Consider the following 23,854-nt stretch of genomic DNA (forward strand, 5'->3'; position numbering starts at 1 on the left):
TATATGACGTTGTTGTCTTTTTTTAAATTAAATGATGGTTTTCATGCATTAATGCAGTTAATTAGTGTGGTTAATCCTTTTTGGTCTTTACCTTTTAAAACTCGCTTAATTTAACTTTCTGCACTTTGCGTCTCTGATTTTGCTTTTATAGAAAGTGCTGCTGGTTCAGTTTTAATTAACTGGCATTAATCGATCAGCTGAATCTTACTGTGTTGGGTTATAATTAAGCCTGGACTAGATGAACTCGACTTAACTGACTCTGACTGGACTGCAAAGGATGTATTTAAACTAAATTCTTGCATTCATTTTATACTTCTACAGTTCAATAAAAGAAACCCAAGTTTTTACCACGTCATTTAGAAATCTATAAAACTTGTCCCATATTAATACACAACTAAACTCTTGAAGGGAGAAAAAAAAGCAAATGCTGATTTTTAAGACAGCTAAAATAAACATGCGGTGGCATTAAGCAACTGTGTTAAGATTAAAGAGATAAAACAGAGGAATGGTTGCTGCCATCAAAGTGTATTGAGATACAGCTTTGTTTGCAGCACAAGCTACCGCTACGAGGTTGCAGCGGTATAGAACACAAATAACCACTAAGCTCTTGAGTAAATAAAGAAAATGTATTTATTTAACAGCAAAGTTCTGCTTCATTTCTGATCTGGTGGCAATATACAGAGTCTAAGCTTTATATGGTGCAGTTTAGTTTCGTTAGTGGATGTCCTGTCTGTCTTCTCTAGACAAACTCCAGACTTGTTCATGCACTTTGTGAGGAGATGAGGATGACGGTTTTCACAGTCATAAACATGTCTAAACCAACTGCAATCACTGGGTTTCTTCATAGTTGACCTTTGGTGCTTGTGTCAGTTGTAAAAAAAAAAAAAAGAAAGAAAAAAAGTGGGTTAGAACAACCTGCTGTAAATACAGAAGACATTCCGTAAAGCACTTGGAGAAACTGTAAAACCCCAGCATGTCTGAAACTGGACACCATCTCACCTTCAAAAATAAAAATAAAAAACATTCAGGACTCTGCCTTAGCTAACGGTTTTATTTAGCAGTGATAAATGACCGTAGTTGTCATTTATCACTGCTGCCCTCACTTCACCTCAGAAGTAAAATCCTATGGTCACATCTTTAGTTCTTCATTTTAGAAGCAGCAACAGAATCGTGTTTATTAGGTCAGCACTTAATTTTTCAATAAACAAAAGAAACAAAAACTGTTTAAATTTTACTATTTAAGTATTTTATCAAATTCGAATTTGCCTGCTGTAAGTGTCTAATCCATCTTAAAAAGTGTTCAGTCTCATTATAAGAGCAGACACACCTAATGCTACCTATTAAGAGCTTTATTAGCTGCAGTGTGAGCAGAGAACTGTCCAAAACATCTCAGAAAAGAGATCCCTACCTTACAGAATCAAAGTCAATAATAATATAAATAGCATTAATCTCGGGCTGAAAAATAAATTTGCAGTGGCCAACTAGACGGGACAGAAAAGGGAGGAAACCATCAAAGACTGACACCAAATTCCTGAGGAGCCAGGCGGGCGAAGACACCTCAAGTTACTGCCAAAGGCCTGCAGCAGCAGCCAAGGAAGTTTCAGTTTCCACAACAAGACACATACTAAATGCAGAAGGGCTCCATCCCTGACTTATAACACTCACCACTAATGACTCAAAAGCACAAAACAAGTCAGATCCATTTTGTTCATAGCAATTTAAAAAAAAGACAAAAGGTTTTGGAATTCAATTGTGTGAACTTGAAACTCAAAATAGTTTATTTCCTATTGCACTGGAAACAAGTTATGAGGTTTAAGATGCTATTACTTTTCACATGGGACCAGATTGGTTTGGATAGTGATCTCAGCTCACTAAATAAAATCATCATTGGAAGTTTTTTTTATATTTATTCGGGTTATTGTTGTCTGAATTTAAAAGTCGTCTGATGATTGAAAACATTTAAATGCAACAAAAACAAAACTGTAAGCAGCAAAATACTTGTTTTACTGTATGGTAATTTTGTTTATAAAGAAACAATTGTTTCTTTCAAATCTCTAAACTAACTAAACTAAAGCTCTAAAACTAAAATAATTTTTAGTTCTAAAAAAGCAAACATGGTAGATAAAACTTAACTTTATTTAAGTTTATAATACTCCTGGAAGTTCATAGTGTATTGCTGTGTGTTTAAGTTTTAAACAAATACATTATGCATTTTTTTTTAGATAAATTATTTTATTTTTGTACAAATAGCAGATGGTGAGTAAACATTTACTTGGGAGACATCCTGTAATAAGTTTGCACGCAGATAAAATATTCTGCTGTGAAAGGAACCCGTTTGAAGTTTGCGCTTGTGACAACACTCATTTCTTTCACATGGTGCACCTGCTGGCTGTAAATTCAAACCCTCCCCTCGTTAGTATGTCGCGGACGTCACGTTTTCTTCTGGCCTCATCACAAAAGCCCCGCAGCAGCCAATCGCAACAGGACAGGTTACGGCTCAGGGAAGGATGCTTCTCATTTAGGGAGCCACTCACATGGTGCAACAACCTTGACAGCTCAACAGTAACAATGCCCCCTGGTTATTTGCCTTGCAAATTCCCTCCAGTCCCACTCAACTTGGCGAGAAGATTAATAAACCAAGATAAAACAAAACTGTCTGGAGAAAAACAACACGAAGCAAAAGCAGCATTGTCTCGCGTGGGATTAAGAAGACATTTGTTTCAGACAAGAGGTCAAGCAGTGCGGAGTTGGTGGCTAAAATAATTTAAATCTGATCTTATAAGGCACTTTTGTATGGCATATAGTAATGCTAGTGAAAAGTGGACATATAGACTTTGTTACTACCCGTTCCAGCATGAGGGTCTTTCTGGTTTATTACTAGAATGACAGTTATTGTTATTGTTCCTCCTCACGGATGTAAGCAAGCCATTGTCTGACTCAGTTCACCACTATCCACTTAATCCTCTGGACAAACTCCAGACTGGTACATCTCAGTTTGTTGGGAGATGGAGGATTTTCATAGCAGTGAACAAGTCCAACACTGACATGATCTTTGAGATTTTATTCCACTGTTGATCTTAGAAACAAAGAGAAATTAAAATCTGTTGGTGCACTTTTAGAAACCTGTTGGGTATTCTAGTAATTTATGAACATTAAAATTTGAAAAGCGTGACATGGACATCTAAAGACTGAAACCACTAATATCAATTCAAAGTCTTTTTCCACTGACGCTTAAATTTGATTTTGGTCTGGAATTGGACTGAACTATTATAACATGTATATCTGAGATCCATTCCACTGTAGCTTTGGTTGCATCTTAAGGGTTGTTGTCCTGCTGTAAGGCGAACCTCTGCAACTCTCAGGTTTTCTTCCAGGATTGTATTTTGCTCCATCCATCCCTCAGCACTGTTTCGCCCTGCTGATAATGTGATTGTCATGACACATTTTGACCTTATTTGGGTCGCCACATGTTCCTGGTGACCCAAACAGGGCTTAACTGAAAATGTAAACAATACATTTGGTGGCTTTCTTTAAATATCTTTCCATAAAGGCTAGATTTATGACATACTAGAGTAATGGATGTCCTGGCAGCAGATTTTCCTACCTTTGCTGTAAATTTCTGCGGTGCCTTGAAAGGCCTCTTGGCTGCTTCTCTGACGAATGCGCTCCTTGCTCAGCACTTTAAACTTCTCCGCAGCTTTCTTCATGTCCGTGGTCTTCATGATGCGGTTTGTTCACTCATGTTCTTAAAAAAAACGTCAGCATCCTTTATAGAACAGCTGGATTTATATTAAAACTAAATTACACAAAGGTGGACTCCATTTAAACAAGCATAGTCTTTAGACAAACAGTGTAATATTTAATCTTTCCCAATGAGAAATGGTTGTGTTCCATCACATCCACACAACAGTTTTCAGTTTGACTCTCTGTGAAGCCAATTTTACAGATTTAAAAAAACACGTTTGATGAAGTGATGACTGCCCTGTGGCTTTTTAATAAAAGTTTATTCGCATAAAAAATTGAAACTATAGAAATCAATGCATTTAGCTAGAAATTCTGCAGCGAAGCAACAATAACATAAGAAATTAACATGTTTAAAATTTTTATTGAATGGCTTTTTATTGAAATTATTTTACTTCTGAAGCAAAAATAATAAAAAAAAGATGGGTAGAGATGTCAGAAGATCCCTGCATGAAAATGATCTCTCTGTAATATGTGTAATATGGTTCCATTAAGTCCAGGTGACAGTGAGCAGTTAAAATACACACATTCTCTTTTTGAGTTTTTACTGTGGTTGACTGACACTTGAAAATAAGCATAGCAGTAATTTTCTGGTTAGATCTCTGCTCTAACCAGAAAAACAGCTCCAACTAGTTATACGACTCAAGAACATCCTCTTCACCAGCAAACAAACAATAAAGAAACTATGTGGGACAGATTATAAAGAGTGAAAGTATTAGTATTAGTTCGTATCGACCAGTTGTTTTGTGCACGAAATCTTCATGTTTTCTGTGATGACTCATCTGATTTTGGGAGATACTGCCTGACAGCACTGATGATAGTCGATACCTCAGCCATGGCGCCTTTACCTACACCAAAAGAAGAAAAATTAATTCATTGCATCAATGAGGAAAAGAAAAAAATCATCCATCTGACTGTGTATAGTACATATTGAACTGTAGAACAAGTCATTATGCACAAGCTCCATGATCAAGATACACACACATTCTTGTGAATCCTGGACCATATTCAGAGAAACTGCTCTCTACATTATGCAGATGTAGAAAAAGAACATCTGAAAAATGAGTCACTCAGACAAACCTAAAGTTACTAAATTTATTTGTAGGGGTTAGCCATGTGTTGTTGACCCCTTTTACTTTCATGTCTTATCAGTTATTTTTTTATATATTGTAATTACGTTTGTATGAATTGTAGAGATAATCATGAAAACACAAAATTTTATTTGATTTGATGGGTAACACTTTATTTGAAGGGGGGTGAATAAGACTGACATGACACTGTCATAAACATGACATAACATGTCATGAACATGAATAAGCCTTCATGAATATTTATGACTGTTGCCATAAAGCATCATTCGGTAAATTATGACACTTTTAATACAAAGTTGATATTATTCAAAATGTCTTTGTTATGAAAACTTGACATTAACCAAGAAATCATTACTGATATAAATTTGTTGTAAAATTATTATTGATTGCACTTTATAAATTAGGTAACTTTATATTATTAAAGGTAAAGTTTAAACAGTAATGATTTCTTGGTTAATGTCAAGTTGTCATAACAAAGACATTTTGAATGTCAACTTTGTGTTAAAACTGTCATAATTTACCGAATGATACTTTATGACAACAGTCATAAATATTCATGAAGGCTTATTCGTGTTCATGACAGGAGTTATGTCATGTTTATGAAAGTGTCATGGCAGTCTTATTCACTCCCTTCAAATAAAGTGTTACCATTTGATGTAATTATGCAATTTTAGTTAGATTGTTGTATTTACTTATTTTGAGACATATTTATTTAACTTTTCATGAGTTATATAGAACACAAACAAAATAATAAAGAAAAAACAAACAAACAAAAAAAAACATTTACGGGCTCAGGAGTTCCAGTCCGGTGTTAGCAACAGGATGTAGAACTTAGTGTCAGCTCTAGATTATACACATTGATAATATTATCGTACTGAATAATCAAGGATTGCGAAAATGTTCAGTCTGATGTATGTCAAAATGGCTTCCCATGTTTTGACAAAAATGTCATCTTTGTTGTGCAAGAGATGTTAGATACTCAAGAGACACTGCTCAGGATAATCTTCTGATATTATATTGTGGAGGAATTTTTTTTTCTATTTATTTTTGGCTCTGATCTTGTTTTGCGTTAGTTGATACGTATGAAACATGGTAGATTATAACCCACAATCAACCCAAAATAACACAAAACGTAATTTTGAGGCAAACTGTCCTGCAGCAGAGTTTGTAACAAACTATCAAAACTAGAGAAATATGAAATGACCAAGAAGCAAAATGAATGGCACCCCAAGAAGCTATTCTTCTACTGGTTAGATCAATTATGTAACTTTGCTATTTTTTTGGAGTGCAAAGAAATAGCACTCCAATTTTTTGGAGTGCTATTTACAATGGATACAATGTTCCTCATATCACAGGGAACATTGTGATACAAATTTACCAAAGCTGTACAAACTGTAATTAATCAAAGCAATCTTTAGCAACATTAGAAATGGATGAATGGAGTGAAGAAAGCACAGAAAGTTTAACACATTGTACTCTGTAATCTATACATACCATATAGAATATGTGATAAAGCAGACAGGACTGTGGTCCAATGATTAGCGATAATAAAACCCTACTTTTTTCCAGCAGTTTCTAATGACCGGTGCACAGTAAGTCTTTTTTTATTTACGTCTGCCTTTTCAATATCTTAATGATTAGCAGTTGTTCATCAACAACTGCTTTTGCTGTGTCATCCAGGCATTCTTTAAACAGACGTATCGGTGGCCTGACCGCTTCAAGGCCTAGTTTACAAGCGATCAATGACAGATACCGGACAGTTTGCGCACCAAACACATTACCGTGTAGAAAGGCCCGAAAAATGGAGGCATCAGAAAACAAGTTGAATCAAACTAAACATTTCAGCTGTTTTGGTAAAGAGGTATATTTAGCTGCAAAGATACCTTAGTCACAGTTAAATCAGACGAGCACTTTGGAACCGCACTGGGTCATGTCAGGCCTGTGTCAAATTAAAGGTGCCTCTATTAGGTAATCTAACACATTGCATCAGGAACTATCTGAGGACATAAACCTCCTGAACGCACTCAGCAGGTTGATATGGCCACCCACACTGGTGGCATTTACCATTTCCTTTTGTTCAAGCAGTCTTTCACTCTGTGGTGACATTTTTTCCGGCAGTGGGGCCACCTACTCAGGAAGTGTTTTTTTTATCAAAACATGGAGAATAACATATACAATTTATGCTTTTATTTCAACACCATGTACCTCTAACAATTTATTTTTTTAATTTTCAGTATGTGTTTTAAAAGAAGCGACAATCATACGGTGCCTGAAATGCACCAAATGCAGTTATTTTTGCAACTTTGTTTTGAAGAAGACAAAGTTTCTGTTGTTTACCATTTCACTGCGTTGTGATCATTTTCTGGGTTTTATCTGTAATAAAGGTTCAGAAGGCAGTAAAAAAAAAAAAAAACAGCAGTTTTTTTCAAAATCTTTTTCTTTTCTTCTTTTTTTTACCTGAATACCAATAACCTTGATATGAAGCAGAAAAACCCTCCCACCTTTTCATCTAATTTTTTTAGGCCATGTTTCACTATGACCCCCATCTTTCTCTTTACCTGACCAAGTGGCAAAATCTGTAGGTATATTGGGGAACGTTTAGCATCGTTCAAAATCACTACTGAATTTGTGACAACTGAATATACTTTAGATCTGAGTCATCCTAATTTCACTCTTCTAAGCTGCCATGATCCTTTGCACAAGTATTTTCACCGACAAGAATGTGCAGGCCACTGCTGGGTCAAGAGTACTAAAAGACGATGATTCATTTCCCTGTTTGTTTATGTAATGATGACTGGATGTAAGTTAAGGTACAGATCAAATCGTGTGTTCTCAGAAAACGTGGTGAAAAGGGACGATTGACGTGGTAATAAGCTTGTGAAATATTACGAAATTCAACGTGATGCTATTCACGTCAGCCCTGAGAGTCAGCAAAAATAAGCAAAGAAAAGCGATGACTAGGCTGTGAATGCTATATTGTGTGGATACAACTGGGACTGCTGAAAGAAATAAACAGGTATCTCTCAAGACAGTTTGGTGTCTCTTTAGCTACAGCCGTTTTGCATAACCACAAAGGTTAAGGTCCATTTAACTGAAGTCAAGAAAACTCAACTTGAGTCAGAAAGTACCTGATCCCACATTTAACTGGGAATTAACCAAAGCAAGAGGAAAAGTTCAACAAGATATTTCAAAACGCATTCAAGAACAAATCCAAGATCAACATACGTGACAGATTTTACACCGAGAGAAGACTGATCACTTTTACCAACCAAGACCCGTTTAAAGATAAATTTTTTTCTGCAACTTGTTGCAGGTTTGCAGTGGCTTTTTGTTCTTTATCTTTTACTGTCCCAGTGAAGCTTGCTCAAATTTTTTAGCGAGGATTCAATGGAATTTCAGCAGGAAGAGTAAAAAACTTCACTTTACAACAAATCCATTAGAATTACTCAACTGTTTTGTATCTCTTTCCTGTAGTTTCCTAATGTATTTGCTAAAATGCATGTTGTTACACTCACAGCATGAGGAAGAAATTTATATTTTCTCTTTTTTTGTTTTGTATCTTCTTGAATGTATGTCTGTAGAGATTGCTTTGCAATCAATAAAATTGTTATGCTTCCTGTAAGTATGTATTTTTTGTTTGAAAAATCCTCCCAGGCACTTCTCTTCTTAAATTCATTGTGCAGGAAAAGGCAAGTGGGCTTTTTTAAAAATAAGTAACATTGCACAACTAAGTGGTTTTACGCTATGTGTATTTTATGGTTTTACCTTGGGTCAAACATTTGTCCTTTACTCTCTCCATAATGCATGTGTTTGCAATTTTAGTTTTCACAACTACTTTTGACTTTTAGCTCAACAACAACTTTTATTTATTTTTTTATTTTTTTTCTAATCTAGTAAGTCGCAGCCAATTTTTTACCTGCGGGATTCAGCTAGTGTTTTTAGAAGTATGTTACCTAATTTATTATATAACTTAGGAAAAGCAAAAACAAAAAAAAGTATAAAAACCTACCTTCATCCCCACAAACTAGCTTCTTAGATATGCAGGGGATTTCCACATATCCAAACTCTTTTAACCTGGATACCTGCTGGGCCGTAATAGGATGCAGCCACATAGCTGTGTTCATAGCAGGACAGAAGAGGAGAGGTCGACTGGTATCCCAGGCTCTTACCACACATGTCTGAAACAGAGATTCCAGTCAAACAAAATTGTTTTAGAGAAACTTTATGACAGGATGTTGTTGGCAATTAGATTTTCCACAGAGAACATAACAGAGAGAACATATTTTTACATTCTTACCAATAAGTTGTCACAGATGCCACTGGCAATCTTTCCAAGAGTGTTGGCATCGAGAGGGGCAATGATCAGCAGGTCTGCCCAGCGCCTCAGCTCAATGTGCAGCACAGGGTCGGATCTGTCTGTCCACAGCTGAACAAGAGACAGAATGTCTGGCTATTCTTATTTTTTAACCTCTTCACCAGAAGGCCAAAATTACTTGCTGGTCTCTAACCAGATGTTTGTGTCTGAATATCCAGAAATGACTACAGCTGACAGATGATACAGCAAACATTTTTATTACCCTTTTATACTTTACTTCGAAAGTTAAATAGAAGCAGTAGCAATATAGCTGCTGCTCTACTTAAAACAGATACGATTATACAGATAAGGTTATATTATGTGGTCGTCACAATTCCGTTTACATATCTTGACACAGTGAAATTATGGCATTTTTACTCACACTTGTACCATGAGAATCTCACTCCATGTATTTATTAAAATATTAGGCTAGAATTGATCTCATCCATACATGTACTTTCTAATGCTTCCCATTTATCATTACCTCCCACTCATCCTTGTCAGTATATATCTTTACTGAAACATCTGAAGGATTGTAGAAGTGTTTGGCATGCTCTGTAGTGATCACTCTTACATCCACCTGAGGAAAATATAAAAGAGAGACAGATATAGCCTGTGGGGAAAATGATTGTAAACTCTCACCAATCTATATTATTTCAGGCTCAATAAATTGGAATATCATCCACAAAGTTCAAATTGAAAATCATACATTATGGACTATGATAATGTGATAAACTTTAAACATATTCTTGTATTAATTGTAATGATTATTATTTACTTTGATGCAGTAATTCATGCAAAACCACTGCAGCCACATAATGAGAGCATGTACTGTAGAGTTCATGGATATGATTTTCAGTAGGCTGACATTTATGGATTTTATTTTTGGATTGTACTAATATTTCAACTTTCTTAGAAATTAAATTGTGGGGTTCCACTAGCTGCAAGTGATAATCGTCATCCAAATTAAGGCTTGAACTATATTACTGAGCTTATTTAATCTACATAATGCACAAAAGTATTACGGCTTAGATGATGAGTTCACGTTTTATATTATACTTTTATCTTATTAAATGTAACAGTGGCGCACTTGAATTGTTGCTGCCTAATGTCTCCACCTCGCGGCAAAGGTAAGGTCGTGCAGTTTGATTAACAAAAAACGTGTGCTTGATGTGTTTAATGAAAACCAAGCTTTAATACGAACAAATCGGCTCACCCCGGAGAGCTGGAGAAGCTCGGAGACCAAAACTGGAAGTTTCAAAGCTGCGACGCTTCCTGTTACACCCACAAGAACACGAACTGTTCCGCAAGATTTCGACAAATCAGTCTTCAGAGACGAGACGAGGTCGTCTGACTGCATATTAGTCAAGAAATCACCAAAATGAGATTGGTTAGCTGCAGAGGACCTGTACCACTTCCGTAAATACACTTCTCCCTCCAATCACAGGAGGAGACCAAACGAACGTGCACGAGTACGTCTCTGACGCGACAAATTGTGAGCGCGCATTAGCAGAATATTCTGGCGAAGACCTCAGAGGAAGCTAGCATGCTGCAAGGGGACTTCATTCATTTCCTTCAGTGTTATTCAGTTTAAAACAAGCATTTTCTGAACTTTGACATGACGCTGACACCTCTTGTTTACTGGGCTCAACGTCACGAGGAAATTTACCTGCGTGTAGAACTGACAGACGCCCAGGTGAGTTCAACCCACCTGCTGTCCTGTTGGCAGCGCTCTTTTGAGTTTTATTTAATACCGCCGACGTAAATGTTTGAATGCAAATGATGGTGGCTGTTGGTTTGCATGCTGGTATATAAATACAGATTATCTTATGTGATAGGACATACAAGACTCTCTGTTACTTCCCCACAAACACGTTAATAACTGTTTGAAATTAGATGACTGCCAGGGCTTTAAGAAAATGTGTGGGTGGTTCTCGGAGTAATAAACCCTGAAAAAAGCCTCTGGCCATTATGAAACGCGGGGGCGGATTTTTCTTTATCAGGGTGTTGTCCACGATGACCATCCTAAACTTCACAGCAGTTTACCACAGTCTCCGGTACGTTTTCCCTTTAGGATTTACTAAAAACATTTCTAAAGACTTCATTTTTTATTGCCGTTTATTAATGACATAGACTTGAAATAGAGCGCATCCGGGGCGGAGAATAAGGTGTTAAACAACCCTGGTTCTTCAAAAGTTGCTAAACAACCCTGGTTCTTCAGAAGCTGCTAACAAACATGAATAACAACATAATTAAATCTCAGTATTGTTTTTGGACTATAAAAGGTAGGTTTATTTTGCGTTAAAGTCAAACTTTTCACTTTTTTTTTAATATAATTTTTTCTTTTTTTTTAAAACTTTGCATTATTGTACAAACAGGAAGAGAATGCTACTTACATTCTTATTCCGTAAGAGGAAGTGCTCACCATCTGTCTATTTCTGCAGAATATTGATGTCCAAGTGCATGAGAATGTCCTTAAATTTCAAGGTGAGAATTGTTTCTTTTTTTTTTATTTTCCAGCATGTTTAAAGTGTTTTTTTTTTTTTTTTTTTTAAAAGCAAACAATTTGTAACTTTCTTTGGAATGCTTTCTGCAGCTCTGGGGCGTGGTGCTAAAGGACAGCACAACTATGAGTTCAGCTTAGAGTTTCTTTTACCAGTAAAATCAGAGGTATGCATTTTTTTTCCAAGTTCTCTTTCCTTTCGTACAAAGAGGTTTCTGTTTTTCTATTTCGCTTTTTCTTTCTTTCTTTTCTTTTTTTTTTTTGATGTGACATAATTTGTCAGTAATTTGTGCTTCCAGGTGAGCCACAAGTCCACACAGCGGCAGGTAAACATCACAGTGCGGAAACAGCAGCGAGGCTGGTGGGAAAGGCTGACTGTGCTGGAGCGTAAACCGGTTTTCCTGGTGCCAGACTTTGACCGCTGGTTGGACGAGTCAGACGCTGAGATGGAGATCCAGGAAAAGGTGAGATAAAATTGTATTACTTTTTTTTTTTACTATCACCCAGTCTGTTTTTGTTTACACAGTCTATGTTAATTTCTACAGGTGTTTTCAACATGACAAAATGTTATTTTTGCCAACATTGTGTGTTGTAATTTCTTTTTCAAAAATGGAAGTTTTTATTCCTCTTCAATAATTCTTCTTATTTCTCCTAATTTGGTTAAGGAGGAGAAAAAGAACAGACTGAAGACTGTGAGGCATACAGAAGAAGGTAATTATGAATTCTGGTCACTGACTATTGTATCTGGAGATTTTCAGCTTGTTTCTTGAAATATTACCTTTTCCTACCTTTTGGTGACATGGATAAAATGTCTAATAATTTAATGTTTCAGGGTTTATTAGCCTGAAAACAAGCTTTTTGCTTGTTTACAACCTAGTCCAGTTTCTTGGATTTTCATGGATCTTTGTCAACATGACCGTACGCCTCTTCATCTTTGGGCAAGGTCAGAAATAGTAGTGGAGCGTAGTTTTCTTTCTGCATGTTTTTTTTTTTTGTTGCCATTTTTAATCAATAACTTTAACCTCTGAAACTAATTTCAGATTCACTCTATGACACGTTTCACACCATATCGGATGTGATGTTCTTCTGCCAGACCTTGGCAGCAGTTGAGGTGTTGAATGCTGCTTTCGGTGTGGTTCGAACTGGTGTTATTCCCACTCTCATACAGGTACAGCACAATCCTTTGTTTTATAAACCAGTTATTACAAATGGACTAGAAATGTGTAAGAACCATTTTGTTTTTGTTGTTTGGTAGGTAGTAGGAAGGAATTTTGTCCTCTTCATCATTTTTGGTAGTCTGGAAGAAATGCACCACCGACCTGTTGTGTTCTTTGTTTTCTATCTGTGGAGCGCCATTGAGATTTTTAGGTAAGTAGAGGTGTGTCTCATTAAGTTGAACATTTATTAAAAAGTTGTTTTTTATTTCCACTGTAAAAAATAAAGCTTGAATATTTATTCTTATTCACACACAGATATTTTAAGAATTTTAACATGTTTATGATTAGGGCTCGCAGCTCATAAACATTCATGCCCAACATCAGTGCCTGACCTCACAAATACTGTTCTGGAAGAATGGTCAAAAATTGCCATAAACACTTATTTTGTCAAAAGCCTTCCAAGAAGATCTGAAACTGCTACTGTTGGCAAGTTAAACTATGGGGATTACAGCTTCACATTCATTTGTTTGTGAAGCTGACAAGTAAATACCTTTGGCTACATAGTGCAGACATATTTAACAGAATATTATTTGATTATATTCTAATTTATTAAGTTACACCTGCATTAATAGTTATTAATGCCACATTGATCCAAATATTCGGAAGCAAAGGTATTATTTAGATTTTGTTACCAAGCATGCAGAATATTTTCATTTTTCATAATAATCGTCTGCAGGCTATTTAAGCTACAGTTACAAAGATGTATTGTAATAAATGCAAATGTTAGCCTACAAGCAAACATTACATTCTACTTTCAGGTATCCATTTTATGTCCTTGGCTGCTTTAACACAGAGTGGAAAACTCTCACTTGGTTGCGCTACAGTGTCTGGATACCGTTGTATCCATTAGGTGTTTTAGCTGAAGGTGAGTTAGTTCATGTGTGAGTACTTATTTCTTTTACATCAACATAATTGATATGTATCTGATGTTTTTATCCCATATAGCTGTTGCAGTGGTACAGTCCATCCCCATATTTGACCAAACCAAGCTCTACAGCATTCCTCTGCCAAAAGCCATTGGAACTTCCATCAACTTCTCTTACGTCTTGCATGTCTATCTGATTCTCATGTTTCTGGGTAAAGTCAACAAACAGGAAGAAAAGCAGTCTGTTCTGTATCAAATGTGTTTCTTGTAGTTCTGACTGGGGTTTTTTTCTGCTCCGCAGGGCTTTTTATCAACTTTCGGCACCTTTACAAGCAGAGGAAAAGGCGCTTCCGGACCAAAAAGAGGAAGGCACATTAATTCTCAGCACTAACAGTAATCCTCCAAAGCCTCTACTGCCTGCACACATTTTCAAAGCCGGCCCTGCGTTAGTTCAGAACTTTTTTTTTTTTTTTAAGTTAATTCCTTTTTTTTCACCCCTTTTGCTCTTAAAAACTTTTTACCATTCTACATATTGTGCAATGATGAAATTGCAGTTACATTCATTAGTAATCAAGTTCTCATAAACCTAACGTTCTAGATTAACTGTTAAGATCATGCTGGATGTGATTTTTTTTTTCTCAATGATGTTTATGATTGCTCTATTACCTTATTTCTCAGCGTCAGGTTCTGAAAATATGACCTCACCATCTTCACCTGATGTACAATCATTGCTTTTTAAATGAATGGTATCCCCATAATGCGTTATTTTCTTTTCTTTCTCAAAAGATCTGTAAAAAAGTAGTGACCTTTCAGTTCAGCTGAATGATCCACAATGAATTTTTATTATCCTTTCCATTTATTATTCTAAATGTCCTTGAATTGTCATTTTGATTACTTATGACACTGAATAAACATTTTAGAAAGATGAGTAATTTAATTAGTGGTCAATTTGGGAAATACATTCTATAAAGAAACATGTAAAAAAAACAAAATATGTACAACACTTTCAGTTTCCCAACAGACATTTTGTACAAGCCCAGTTCGTATGGCTTCAGTTCACTCTGACTCAGTATCAGCTTGTACATTGTGACTCAGCTTGAGAAGTCTGTGTGCATGGGGACAATGTTGTGATCAAAAGCTGCATACTGGGAGTCACCAGAACTGGCTAGTTTGAGTTGGTGTGCGGCATGAGAGAGCTGGAAAGCAGCATCTGGATGGGCCGAGTCGGGCAGCATGGTGCACTCCCTCTCCAGCAGCTCGGCCACGCCCTTCAGGAGCTCCCAAAAACCAAAAGCCAAGGCAGCTTTCCGCAGACGATTTAGCTCCTGGTAGAATTAAACAACAGAAATCGGATGTTTTACTTGTATTTAGAAAAGAAAATGTTTCTACATGTTTTTCTTAATCATTCGTGCTAAACCTACCTTATAGAAGGTCTGAGTTTTATCAGGTAATTTCCTTGCGTTCCTCAAGATCTTCTGAACATCAGTCTGTACGAAGACAAAGAAAAACTTGTTAAAAAAATGACAACTAGTTAACATATACAAAACATGAATTTTTAAAAAATTCTTAAATAATTAAATCTTGAACTTCACACCTCACAACCCATGAGGATCGTTTTTAACAAAGAACTACTGTAGTTTTAGTTTAGGTGCTTCCACTTTGTTAGATGTGAGCAGTGAACAGATTGTTTTAGCCGTGTTTTTACTGTACCTGCAGTCCGCTGGCTTTTATCCACACGGTGACATTCTGAGCATAGCTTCGCTTGACCTGTGGCTGCACAGGGAACGGACTTTTACTGTCATCCTCTCCGTACGGATTTTCAGCAGCCTCTGTAACACAACAAAGATGGCTGTGCATCAGAGGAAAGTCGGTCAATCCATATCATTATGATCGAAATACAACACCGAGTAATCATTAACTGATGTACACAAATAACAGACCTTTGATCTGCACAGCAACAGTGACCCATACAAGCATTGGGGAGTTGTATGCTTATTCAAATTTGCACAAGAATTCAAAAACAGCTTTAGGACACAAGAGCCCTAAATATTATGCAGCAAACGGATGTCTTTGAAGTAAGGTGTTACCTGAAACTGGTCCCAGATGCGAGATCTTGCCTAGCCAAGGTAGAGGATCGGAACCAGGCTCAAACAAAGACATCATCAGGTTTGACTTCTTCTTGCTGTCTGCTTGGGAGTACAACATGCCAAACCACTCTGGCCTGGGATTAAAGCAGGACAGTTACTGAATTTAGAGCTCATTCACAAAAATGAACTTGCTGTCCAGATGAATGTAGGACATGCCATGTATATTAGCTCTGTTATTGCTCACCCTAGTTGGACCAGAGCCACCATCCCCTCAACCTTTAGACTTCCATGTAAAAGAACACAAAAATTTGGGCTTTTCCCAGCCATTTGGCTGGCTGAAGGTTCCTCTTCAAGTTCATCAGTGGCTCCTGTGCCAACTTCATCCACTTCTGAAATTAGGTGCAAATATTTTTTTTACAACACATACAAATCAAGAATTCAACTTTTTTTTTTTATTGTTGATGCTATGCTGCTCCACAAATCATTCTCAACAAAACAAAAACAAACCTTTGCTAACAGCAATGGGAAGAACCAAGTGTCTGGATATTACAGGGGGGCTGGAGATGTCAGCAATTTCAATGAAGCCCACAATTTCCAAATCTGAAACAAAAACAAACATGTGAATATTTATTTCACTAAAAAAAAAAAAAATTAAATGATTTTCAACCCCTGACAAGTACCTGTGCTGACAGCTCTGGGAATAGGCTCCACCTCCTCGTCCACCACCACCGGCTCGGGACGGGGGAACACCTGAACGTCTGAAGACAGATTCCCACAGTGCAGAACCGCGTGGAAGGGGGAGTACGCCCGGTCAATCAACATGCTGGAGAAATGGAAATGACAGGACAAAAAAAAAGTGCGTCATTCAGCACAGGAATAAAGAACTGAATGAATGAACAACTCTCATAATCAGCTCAACCTTACCCAAACATTGCTTGTACACTCTTCATGCAAAGTGGTCCATCCACAGTGAAGATCTGTCCATCCCCTCCACTGAGATGAAGGAGCTCCTCCAGGTTTTCCATGGCGTCAGTCATTTGCAACTTAAATAGCACAAAACAAATGCTCATTATTGGAGCTATCAAATAGAATACTGAAATACGACACAAGATTATCGTTATACAACCTGTTGTATAACGAACAGGTTGATACAATTATGTATAAAATTCTAAGGGGAAAAAACAGTAATAGATGATGGGAAACTAGACTTAAATTACAACATGATTCTTGCAGCTCTATTACATTTGGCCATTTATCTCCACAGAATTAGACTGAGTAAATGATTTGAAATCAAGGTAGAATGCCAACAGAAATGTGGACTGCCGTACCTCCTCTGCATTGGCTATACACAGGATGAACATTTTGGTGGGGAAGGGGTAAGGGAGTGGAAACTTTTTGTCATCACCACGATGTTTCAGGGTTTGAAGTGAGTGGCGTAGGGAACCCTTTCCAATCCCAAGAGATCCGTCTGTAACCAGCACCACCTACAGGACAAAAGAGGGAAATGCATAACCATGAGCAACTAAGGATGATACATTACTGAAATAGCAGGAAAACAAAGTGAACGAGTAAAATTAAAAGGGCTGCTTCAAACTCTCAACCTGAAAAATGATTATACTGAACATAATGTAATTACATAGTGTGCAAGTGTGATAGTTACTGGAAGTAAGATTAGTTTGAAAAACTTGAAATGCAATTTTATGAAAAGGTACCCTAAATGGATCTCAAATATTTGAAAGTGGAAGAAATAGCAGTTACTTTAAAAATGACAAATTAAGCTTTAAGGGCTGTTTGGGTTTCTTTTTTTTAGCAGCTCTTGGATGTGTGGAGGGTACACACAACTGCAACGATGCAACATGGAATCAAAGTTTCACACAGTAATCAACTAAAGAAGACTAATGATGCCTTCTTTCAATCAGGCATCATTATGTCTGACATCAGGCATCATGATGTTGGGGAAATGATGTTTCCCCAACATCATTAAAAATTGATGTTGGGGAAACAACATTTTTAAATGATGTTTCCCCAATAACATCATTTTAAAAAAAAAATCAGAAAATGTTTCCCATTGTGACAGATCAAATTTACTGAACAAAATTTTACTTTGTACCGAATATGTACAAATTAATGACATAGAAAAGCTCCCGTGTGAACACAACTATCAACCTAATAAACTAAGAGAATTGCTGAATACCTGACAGGGACAGCCATTGCCCCACTCCTGCTGAACAACGCTACTGACTCCTTGTAGAGCCAGCTCAAGACATGTTTTGTCATAGTCTTCCAAGTTACTAAGTGCCTCCTGCAAACAAAAACATAGACAGACAATTTTAATACTGAAGATATATTGTGTTTTGACTTTACAGGCATTAACTGATGTTACCTGTAACGCATTGTAATCCCTAGTGAAAGGCACCAGCAGCTCCCAGAGGGAGGAGAAGGCCATCAGTGCGGTGAACTCCAAGCGATAGTTGGAAGCCATGTGTTCAAACAACATGTTGAGTCCGTGGACAGCCAGGTTCTTCCTCTGGAACTCCTCGATGCCATCCAGGGACACTGGTCGTGTCATGGACAGTGAAACGTCCATTAAAACCACTGTAGGCATTGCTGTTCACCGCCGATTAGATATCCACAATAAAACAGTAGATTTAAAACTGCTTCCAACCGTCCGATTTACGGCTTTACAGCAAAACTCACTGAAAACTGCCAAGCTCCAATTAGAAGAAAAAAAAAACAAAAAAAAAACGTCATTAATGGCGTTTGAAACTTAATTATACAGGTTAGTACAGGCTAACGGAAGCTAGTTTGTTAGCCTTCTGCAATGTAGCAGCTATAAGAAAGAACCAATCCTTATATTATTCATCAAATATAAAAGGATAAATATCCATGAGTAAAAACGCAGCGAAAAAAATCATGTATGAAAAAATAAAAACGACTAAAACACATTAGTCGTTCTTGCTGTTTAGCTTGTGTTGCATTATAAGTGCACCAACAATTCCGTCCGACGAACAACTTGTAAATGTATAGTTCCTATGTAATCTAAAATGTGCGGAAATTACGATTGAATATCCATCCATCCATTTTCTTGACACCTTTGTCAACGATTGAATAGGAAGCACATATTTAGAGCCGAACTAATAATATCTACAGACATCTGAGATATAAAATGAAAAAAAAAATCTAATCTTGTCTTTTCTAACTCCTATTTTATATCAACTCTTGGTAGTTTGGTGTGTTTGATGCACCATGGAAATAAATTGTCACAAAAATGCTGAAATCCGACCTTTAATTTATTTTTTTAGATTTGTGTAATATTTGTGAACTTTATTTCTCATTAAAACTTGCTTGTATTGTATTTGATTCTGTTCCAAGTTTGTCCCTTCTGGGGTCACTCTCACGAAATACACGAAAACGCCAAGCCCGATAAAACCCCGAAAAAAATCTTATCGACTTCCTGTTGGTGAATCCTGTTCTTTTAGTGTGACTCGGTAACAACAAATTTTGCAAAAATACGAAGGAACGTAACTACCAGCACCCACTCGGCAACCAACTCGGCAGTGACTGTTTAATGAAGTTGGTAAGAACCGACATTTAGATCAAAAACGTTTCACTGTTTGTCCTGCAGATGGCGCCGATTTAGTAAAAGACTATTTTATCTACGATATTTCCTAAAGTTACTTTTTTCCTTTTTTGTATAATCTGAAAACTTGCTTGAATGTCATCCTTGATTTTGTAATCTGAAGAATAGAGGAACAACGTAAGTCTGTGCACATTTTCTTATATTGGGATCTAATATTGGGATTTTAAGGCTCGTTATTATTATTATTATTATCCCTATATGTAACATTTCTATAGACGTGAAGTTTGTCTAAATTGGTTTACTTATTCTTCAAACTCATTTTATTTAACCAAATAGATATTTTCACCTGATATTTTATGCTGCTCTTGACAGTTTGTCACCATAGCACCAGAACAGCTCGTCCTCTTTTTCTGTTGCCGTCTGTAACTGTAGCATGAATTAGGGTCAATGTATTTTCTTTACAATATATTTTAACATATTTTAGACAAATTTGATTAAACACACGTTTTTAGTTTTATTTGTAGGTTTGCCATGTTTTATATATGGTTTTAACTGAAATCATAATGTTGTGCATTTAAGCTGTAATTTCTGTCACCTGTTAACATTGGGAACCGTTGCTCTGTGGTCATAACATGTTATTTAATGCATAAATAAACATTTAATGTTAATGCATTAACATGCATTAACAGTCAGCTGGACTGACTGTTAATGCATGTTAACAGTCAGTCCAGCTGACTGTTAACATGCATTAACAGTCAGCTGGACTTTAACCAGTCCAGCTGACTGGTTAAAGTCAGTCAGCTGGACTGACTTTAACCACCATCATGATTTCAATGAATCGACATAAATGGCACACTTTTCAGAGTTCTCTATTTTCCTTTAAAGGGAATAAGCTTAAGGGATTTAAACTGTTTTATTGACTTTAAATGCTTGCAGAAAAACTAAGTTTCATCTTGACTTGCTACCAAACTGTTAATTGAATTGAGACTTTTTCTTCTTTACAAACAGGTTTGCCCCTAACGCATAAGGACCCATACTCAGACAGCAGGAGCTGTGGATCTTTTAACTCCGGGGTTTTATTAAAGACATTTTTTTTTTTTTTTGGAGCTAAACAAGTGAATCTGCTATTAGCACAAGATGGTGTCTACAAGACATAGGTCTCCGCAGCTGATTGTTTTTGCTGTTGTCTTCCTTGGTACCCTTCACAATTGGATCGTTGGCGCTGAACTCACTTTTACTTTGCCTCACATTATAGACGATTTTGAAAAGACTACAGATCGCTCAATGGAGGAATTTCCTGTTCAACATTCTACATATTCAACTCCATATAAAGAAGGTCCTGAACATAAATCTTTATTTTTGGATGCAATAGATGATCATCCTTCACCGGAGACATCCATATCTAATCCAGCCACCCGTGTCCAACGGATAAACACGATATACTCTAGTGATCTTTTTTCTATTCAGGATCGGATACAGGGATGGGTGGCCCTGCATATTTTTGGGATGATCTACGTTTTTGTGGCACTTTTAATTGTGTGTGATCAATTCTTTGTTCCTTCGCTGGGGGTCATCATGGAAAAGCTGGCCATCTCAGATGATGTTGTTGGGGCCTCCTTCATGGCTACAGGAACAGCCGTCCCATGGTTCATTACCAAGCTAATCCAAGTCCTCTACTATCACGACAGTTTAACTGTGAACATTAACCCAACTATTGGCTCTACAGCTTTCAAAATGTTGTTTGTGGTTGGAACATGTGCTATGTTTTCTGCAAAGGTTCTCCCTCTACGTTGCTGGTCATTTTTCAGAGACTTATCATTCTACATGCTTGGCTTCATCCAACTGATCATTTTCTTGTTGGATGGTGTTGTCACATGGTGTGAAAGTGCGATTCTGGTAACCTTTTTTATACTCTACATCACCTTTTTGATATATGATGAGAATATGGAACAAATAATGAAGACCCAACTCCAGAATATCAAAGGGGTGATGAAAGCTTCTTTTGTGAAGAAATGCAAAAAGGTGCTCCCTGTAGAGGTAAGGCACTTATGGTGTATATATGACTATGTTTTAATATTCCACTGCAGAATTACAGTAAAATGTGTTTTTAGAATTTTGTTTTGCTATGCACAATTTTTAGGTTTTTGAGTTGAATTTTGAGTGCAGAATTTTATGTAAACCTCAACTTAAAGTTTACTGTCCCGATGCTGTATCTGAATCCTTACAAAGTATTTAAAGAAGTTTTTTTTTTTTCTGTGGAACTAAGGGTTAATGATCTCTGAAGAAAAAAAAAATATTTGTGTTAGTCCAAAATTAGTTTGCTGAAAGGAGCACTACATTACACATAATCAAGGTAAGTTTAGTGACTGACTTTTACAGTCAACACATTGACTGCAAAAGTCAATATCTTGACTTTATAATTAATTGTGTATAATTGTGTATCAGTGAAAGAAAAGTCACGTTTTTATCATGCTATTTGAAATGCACATATTTTACAATCTCTGGAGATGAAAAGCTGAATAGATGTTGAGGATTTGCAAATGTAGCACTGTACAAGTGTACTGTAATTACTAAGGCCTTACATGTCATTTTTGTAGTTTGTCGTAACATTTTTAAAACCATATTAGAGTGGTATGTTGAGACAAATGCATGTCACTTTTGAGAAAAACGTATGAGAGATTGTAGCATCAGGCAAGTCATTGGCGTGTGAGTTAAGTGGGACATGATCACAAAGCAAATTTTGAAGGTGTAGTATTTATGAAACATATAGTATACAGCCTCTACTTTCATGAAGCATCTCACTACGGCGTGGTATCGATAAATGCCTATTAATAATTTATTTGGATTGCCCATCAGGGACAAATATCCTGATGTAAACATCCTTAAATACATCGTGGCTCTCTTTTATCTCAGTACAACTTTTTTGTGGAAGTTACTTTTTTATCCTTTTTCTTTCTCTGATGTTTAAAGTGCTCCATTTATCTTTTGTTTGTCACATTTAAAACAACCCCCCAGCCCCAGGTGTGTATACCTGAAGGTGAGAATGATGCACAAGACCCTGGAGAATGTGATGAAGAATATGGCAATGAAAACAATGGCGGATGCAACGAAAAGAAGTTTGTTGAGAGCAAATTGCTACAAGGAGCTACATCTCTGTCTTTACGATGGCCTGACAAATGGCAGGAACGAGCCGCCTACATCATCCTGTTGCCAATCATCCTTCCTCTGTGGCTCACACTTCCCAATGTTCATAGTCAGGTAAGGTCAGATTAATGTTTTGGATCTCTTAGAGTAATTGTCTCTTAATACTTTACCTATGATTTTATTTTGGTGTTTGATTCACAGAAAGCCAGAAAATTCTTTGTGCTGACCTACCTCGCTTCCATTGTATGGATTGGGATCTTGTACTACCTTGAGAGGTGGTGGGCTCATCAGGTGCTGTTGTTCTTAAATAAGAGTCTAATTTTGCACTGAGTTACTTAGGCTGTGTGTATGTTTTCATCCTAAGTAAACAGTATTTTTGTATTTTAAAGGTGGATGAGACATTTGGTCTGATGGGTCCTATGACATTCATGGGAGCACTGCTGTCCAGCTCTGATTTCATAAGTAGTCTAATAGTGGCTCGTAAAGGCCTGGGAGACATGGTTGTGTCCAGTAATTTGGGCAGTAACATCCTTACTATGACTTTATTGTGAGTAAATAGATTGAATTGTCATTGCTGAGATAAGATGAGAGAACGGGTGTTCAAAGATTTGTTGGTCTCACTGTTATTTCTGTGTTATTTCATCCAAAAGTCTGCCAGTGGAATGGTTCGTCTTCTCAGCCATCCACGGTTTCTCCCCTGTGGGTATCTCGAATGAAGGCCTCTTCTGTGTCAGTATCCTCCTCTTCGTCGTGCTCCTCGCTGCTGTCATCTCCATTATATCATTTAAGTGGAAGATGAAGAAACTGCTTGGCCTCACCTTGGTCCTTCTCTACCTTATTTTTGTGGTCATTAGCATATTGATGATGTTTCAAATCATTATGTGCCCTGTGTAAAAAAAAAAACCCTTGAAATATGTTTATGTGTTTTCTTGGATTCTTCTCTATAAAACTGATCCATCCTGACATCTACCAGAGTTTAAAGAAAGAAGTTTAAAAGAGTTAGTGTGATAATCGAATTATTATCAATAGCTGAGTACACTTCATAAATATAAATATATATTTTAGCTGTTAAATAATAACTCAAGTCTATATAGCTGCAGTTTTAACAACAAACTTGGCCCTTAGTGAAAAAGTAATTGTCACTTTTCCTAATTGAAGGCAACTGCCATCAGTTGTTTGCAGGAACTGGCAGAGAGTCTTTCATTGCTGATGAGAAATTTTGGTCCACTCTTCTTTAAAGGGTTGTTTTAATTCATCAGTATTACAGAATCA

General features: G+C 36.7%; 4 protein-coding genes across 7 annotated transcripts; 2 read left to right on the forward strand and 2 right to left on the reverse strand.

Annotated features, from left to right (window-relative positions):
- Positions 1-3,985: 3,985 nt before the first annotated feature.
- Positions 3,986-10,622, reverse strand: ppcdc (phosphopantothenoylcysteine decarboxylase). Of its 2 annotated transcripts, XM_008412225.1 has the most exons (5): positions 10,403-10,622; positions 9,671-9,766; positions 9,130-9,258; positions 8,842-9,010; positions 3,986-4,589 (listed from the first exon to the last, which is right to left on the reverse strand). In XM_008412225.1, exons 1-5 carry the CDS (start codon positions 10,544-10,546, stop codon positions 4,501-4,503), a joined length of 627 nt encoding a protein of 208 aa, XP_008410447.1. In that variant the 5' UTR covers positions 10,547-10,622; the 3' UTR covers positions 3,986-4,500. The 2 variants fall into 2 exon arrangements, with proteins under 2 accessions (XP_008410447.1, XP_008410448.1); XM_008412226.1 differs by lacking the exon at positions 9,671-9,766.
- An 85-nt stretch (positions 10,623-10,707) lies between these two features.
- Positions 10,708-14,699, forward strand: hacd3 (3-hydroxyacyl-CoA dehydratase 3). Its single transcript, XM_008412222.1, has 11 exons — positions 10,708-10,882; positions 11,631-11,673; positions 11,783-11,856; positions 11,989-12,153; positions 12,355-12,400; positions 12,522-12,632; positions 12,730-12,857; positions 12,945-13,057; positions 13,665-13,771; positions 13,852-13,983; positions 14,073-14,699. Exons 1-11 carry the CDS (start codon positions 10,805-10,807, stop codon positions 14,147-14,149), a joined length of 1,074 nt encoding a protein of 357 aa, XP_008410444.1. The 5' UTR covers positions 10,708-10,804; the 3' UTR covers positions 14,150-14,699.
- On the reverse strand, positions 14,682-18,874 carry ints14 (integrator complex subunit 14). Its single transcript, XM_008412224.1, has 11 exons — positions 18,242-18,874; positions 18,053-18,160; positions 17,187-17,342; positions 16,783-16,901; positions 16,539-16,681; positions 16,366-16,458; positions 16,103-16,247; positions 15,859-15,992; positions 15,482-15,600; positions 15,193-15,258; positions 14,682-15,096 (listed from the first exon to the last, which is right to left on the reverse strand). Exons 1-11 carry the CDS (start codon positions 18,461-18,463, stop codon positions 14,863-14,865), a joined length of 1,539 nt encoding a protein of 512 aa, XP_008410446.1. The 5' UTR covers positions 18,464-18,874; the 3' UTR covers positions 14,682-14,862.
- Positions 18,875-19,245: 371 nt separating this feature from the next.
- On the forward strand, positions 19,246-23,498 carry LOC103466551 (sodium/potassium/calcium exchanger 1-like). Of its 3 annotated transcripts, XM_008412221.2 has the most exons (7): positions 19,246-19,435; positions 19,602-19,615; positions 20,447-21,475; positions 22,454-22,696; positions 22,784-22,873; positions 22,972-23,129; positions 23,233-23,498. In XM_008412221.2, the coding sequence occupies exons 3-7, from the start codon at positions 20,576-20,578 to the stop codon at positions 23,474-23,476; spliced, it is 1,635 nt and encodes a 544-aa protein (XP_008410443.1). In that variant the 5' UTR covers positions 19,246-19,435; positions 19,602-19,615; positions 20,447-20,575; the 3' UTR covers positions 23,477-23,498. The 3 variants fall into 3 exon arrangements, with proteins under 3 accessions (XP_008410443.1, XP_008410441.1, XP_008410442.1); XM_008412219.2 differs by having other exon boundaries at positions 19,246-19,615; XM_008412220.2 differs by lacking the exon at positions 19,602-19,615.
- Positions 23,499-23,854: the final 356 nt, after the last annotated feature.

Source organism: Poecilia reticulata, linkage group LG6 (genome assembly GCF_000633615.1).
Source record: "Poecilia reticulata strain Guanapo linkage group LG6, Guppy_female_1.0+MT, whole genome shotgun sequence".
Lineage (NCBI taxonomy): Eukaryota > Metazoa > Chordata > Actinopteri > Cyprinodontiformes > Poeciliidae > Poecilia > Poecilia reticulata.

Coding starts and splice junctions, on each gene's coding strand:
- ppcdc (XM_008412225.1), bottom strand. CDS start 10,546: ATGCAGTCAGACGACCTCGTCTCGTCTCTGAAGACTGATTTGTCGAAA. Junction 9,259..9,670: donor CTGACAAGGATGAGTGGGAG/GTAATGATAAAT, acceptor TCTCTTGTTCAG/CTGTGGACAGACAGATCCGA. Junction 4,590..8,841: donor GCTAGTTTGTGGGGATGAAG/GTAGGTTTTTAT, acceptor CTTTTGGTGTAG/GTAAAGGCGCCATGGCTGAG.
- hacd3 (XM_008412222.1), top strand. CDS start 10,805: ATGACGCTGACACCTCTTGTTTACTGGGCTCAACGTCACGAGGAAATT. Junction 12,633..12,729: donor CCTCTTCATCTTTGGGCAAG/GTCAGAAATAGT, acceptor AACTAATTTCAG/ATTCACTCTATGACACGTTT. Junction 12,858..12,944: donor TTATTCCCACTCTCATACAG/GTACAGCACAAT, acceptor GTTGTTTGGTAG/GTAGTAGGAAGGAATTTTGT.
- ints14 (XM_008412224.1), bottom strand. CDS start 18,463: ATGCCTACAGTGGTTTTAATGGACGTTTCACTGTCCATGACACGACCA. Junction 16,459..16,538: donor TCCCAGAGCTGTCAGCACAG/GTACTTGTCAGG, acceptor TTTTTGTTTCAG/ATTTGGAAATTGTGGGCTTC. Junction 15,259..15,481: donor TAAAAGCCAGCGGACTGCAG/GTACAGTAAAAA, acceptor GTCTTCGTACAG/ACTGATGTTCAGAAGATCTT.
- LOC103466551 (XM_008412219.2), top strand. CDS start 20,576: ATGGTGTCTACAAGACATAGGTCTCCGCAGCTGATTGTTTTTGCTGTT. Junction 21,476..22,453: donor AAAAGGTGCTCCCTGTAGAG/GTAAGGCACTTA, acceptor ACAACCCCCCAG/CCCCAGGTGTGTATACCTGA. Junction 23,130..23,232: donor ATCCTTACTATGACTTTATT/GTGAGTAAATAG, acceptor TTCATCCAAAAG/TCTGCCAGTGGAATGGTTCG.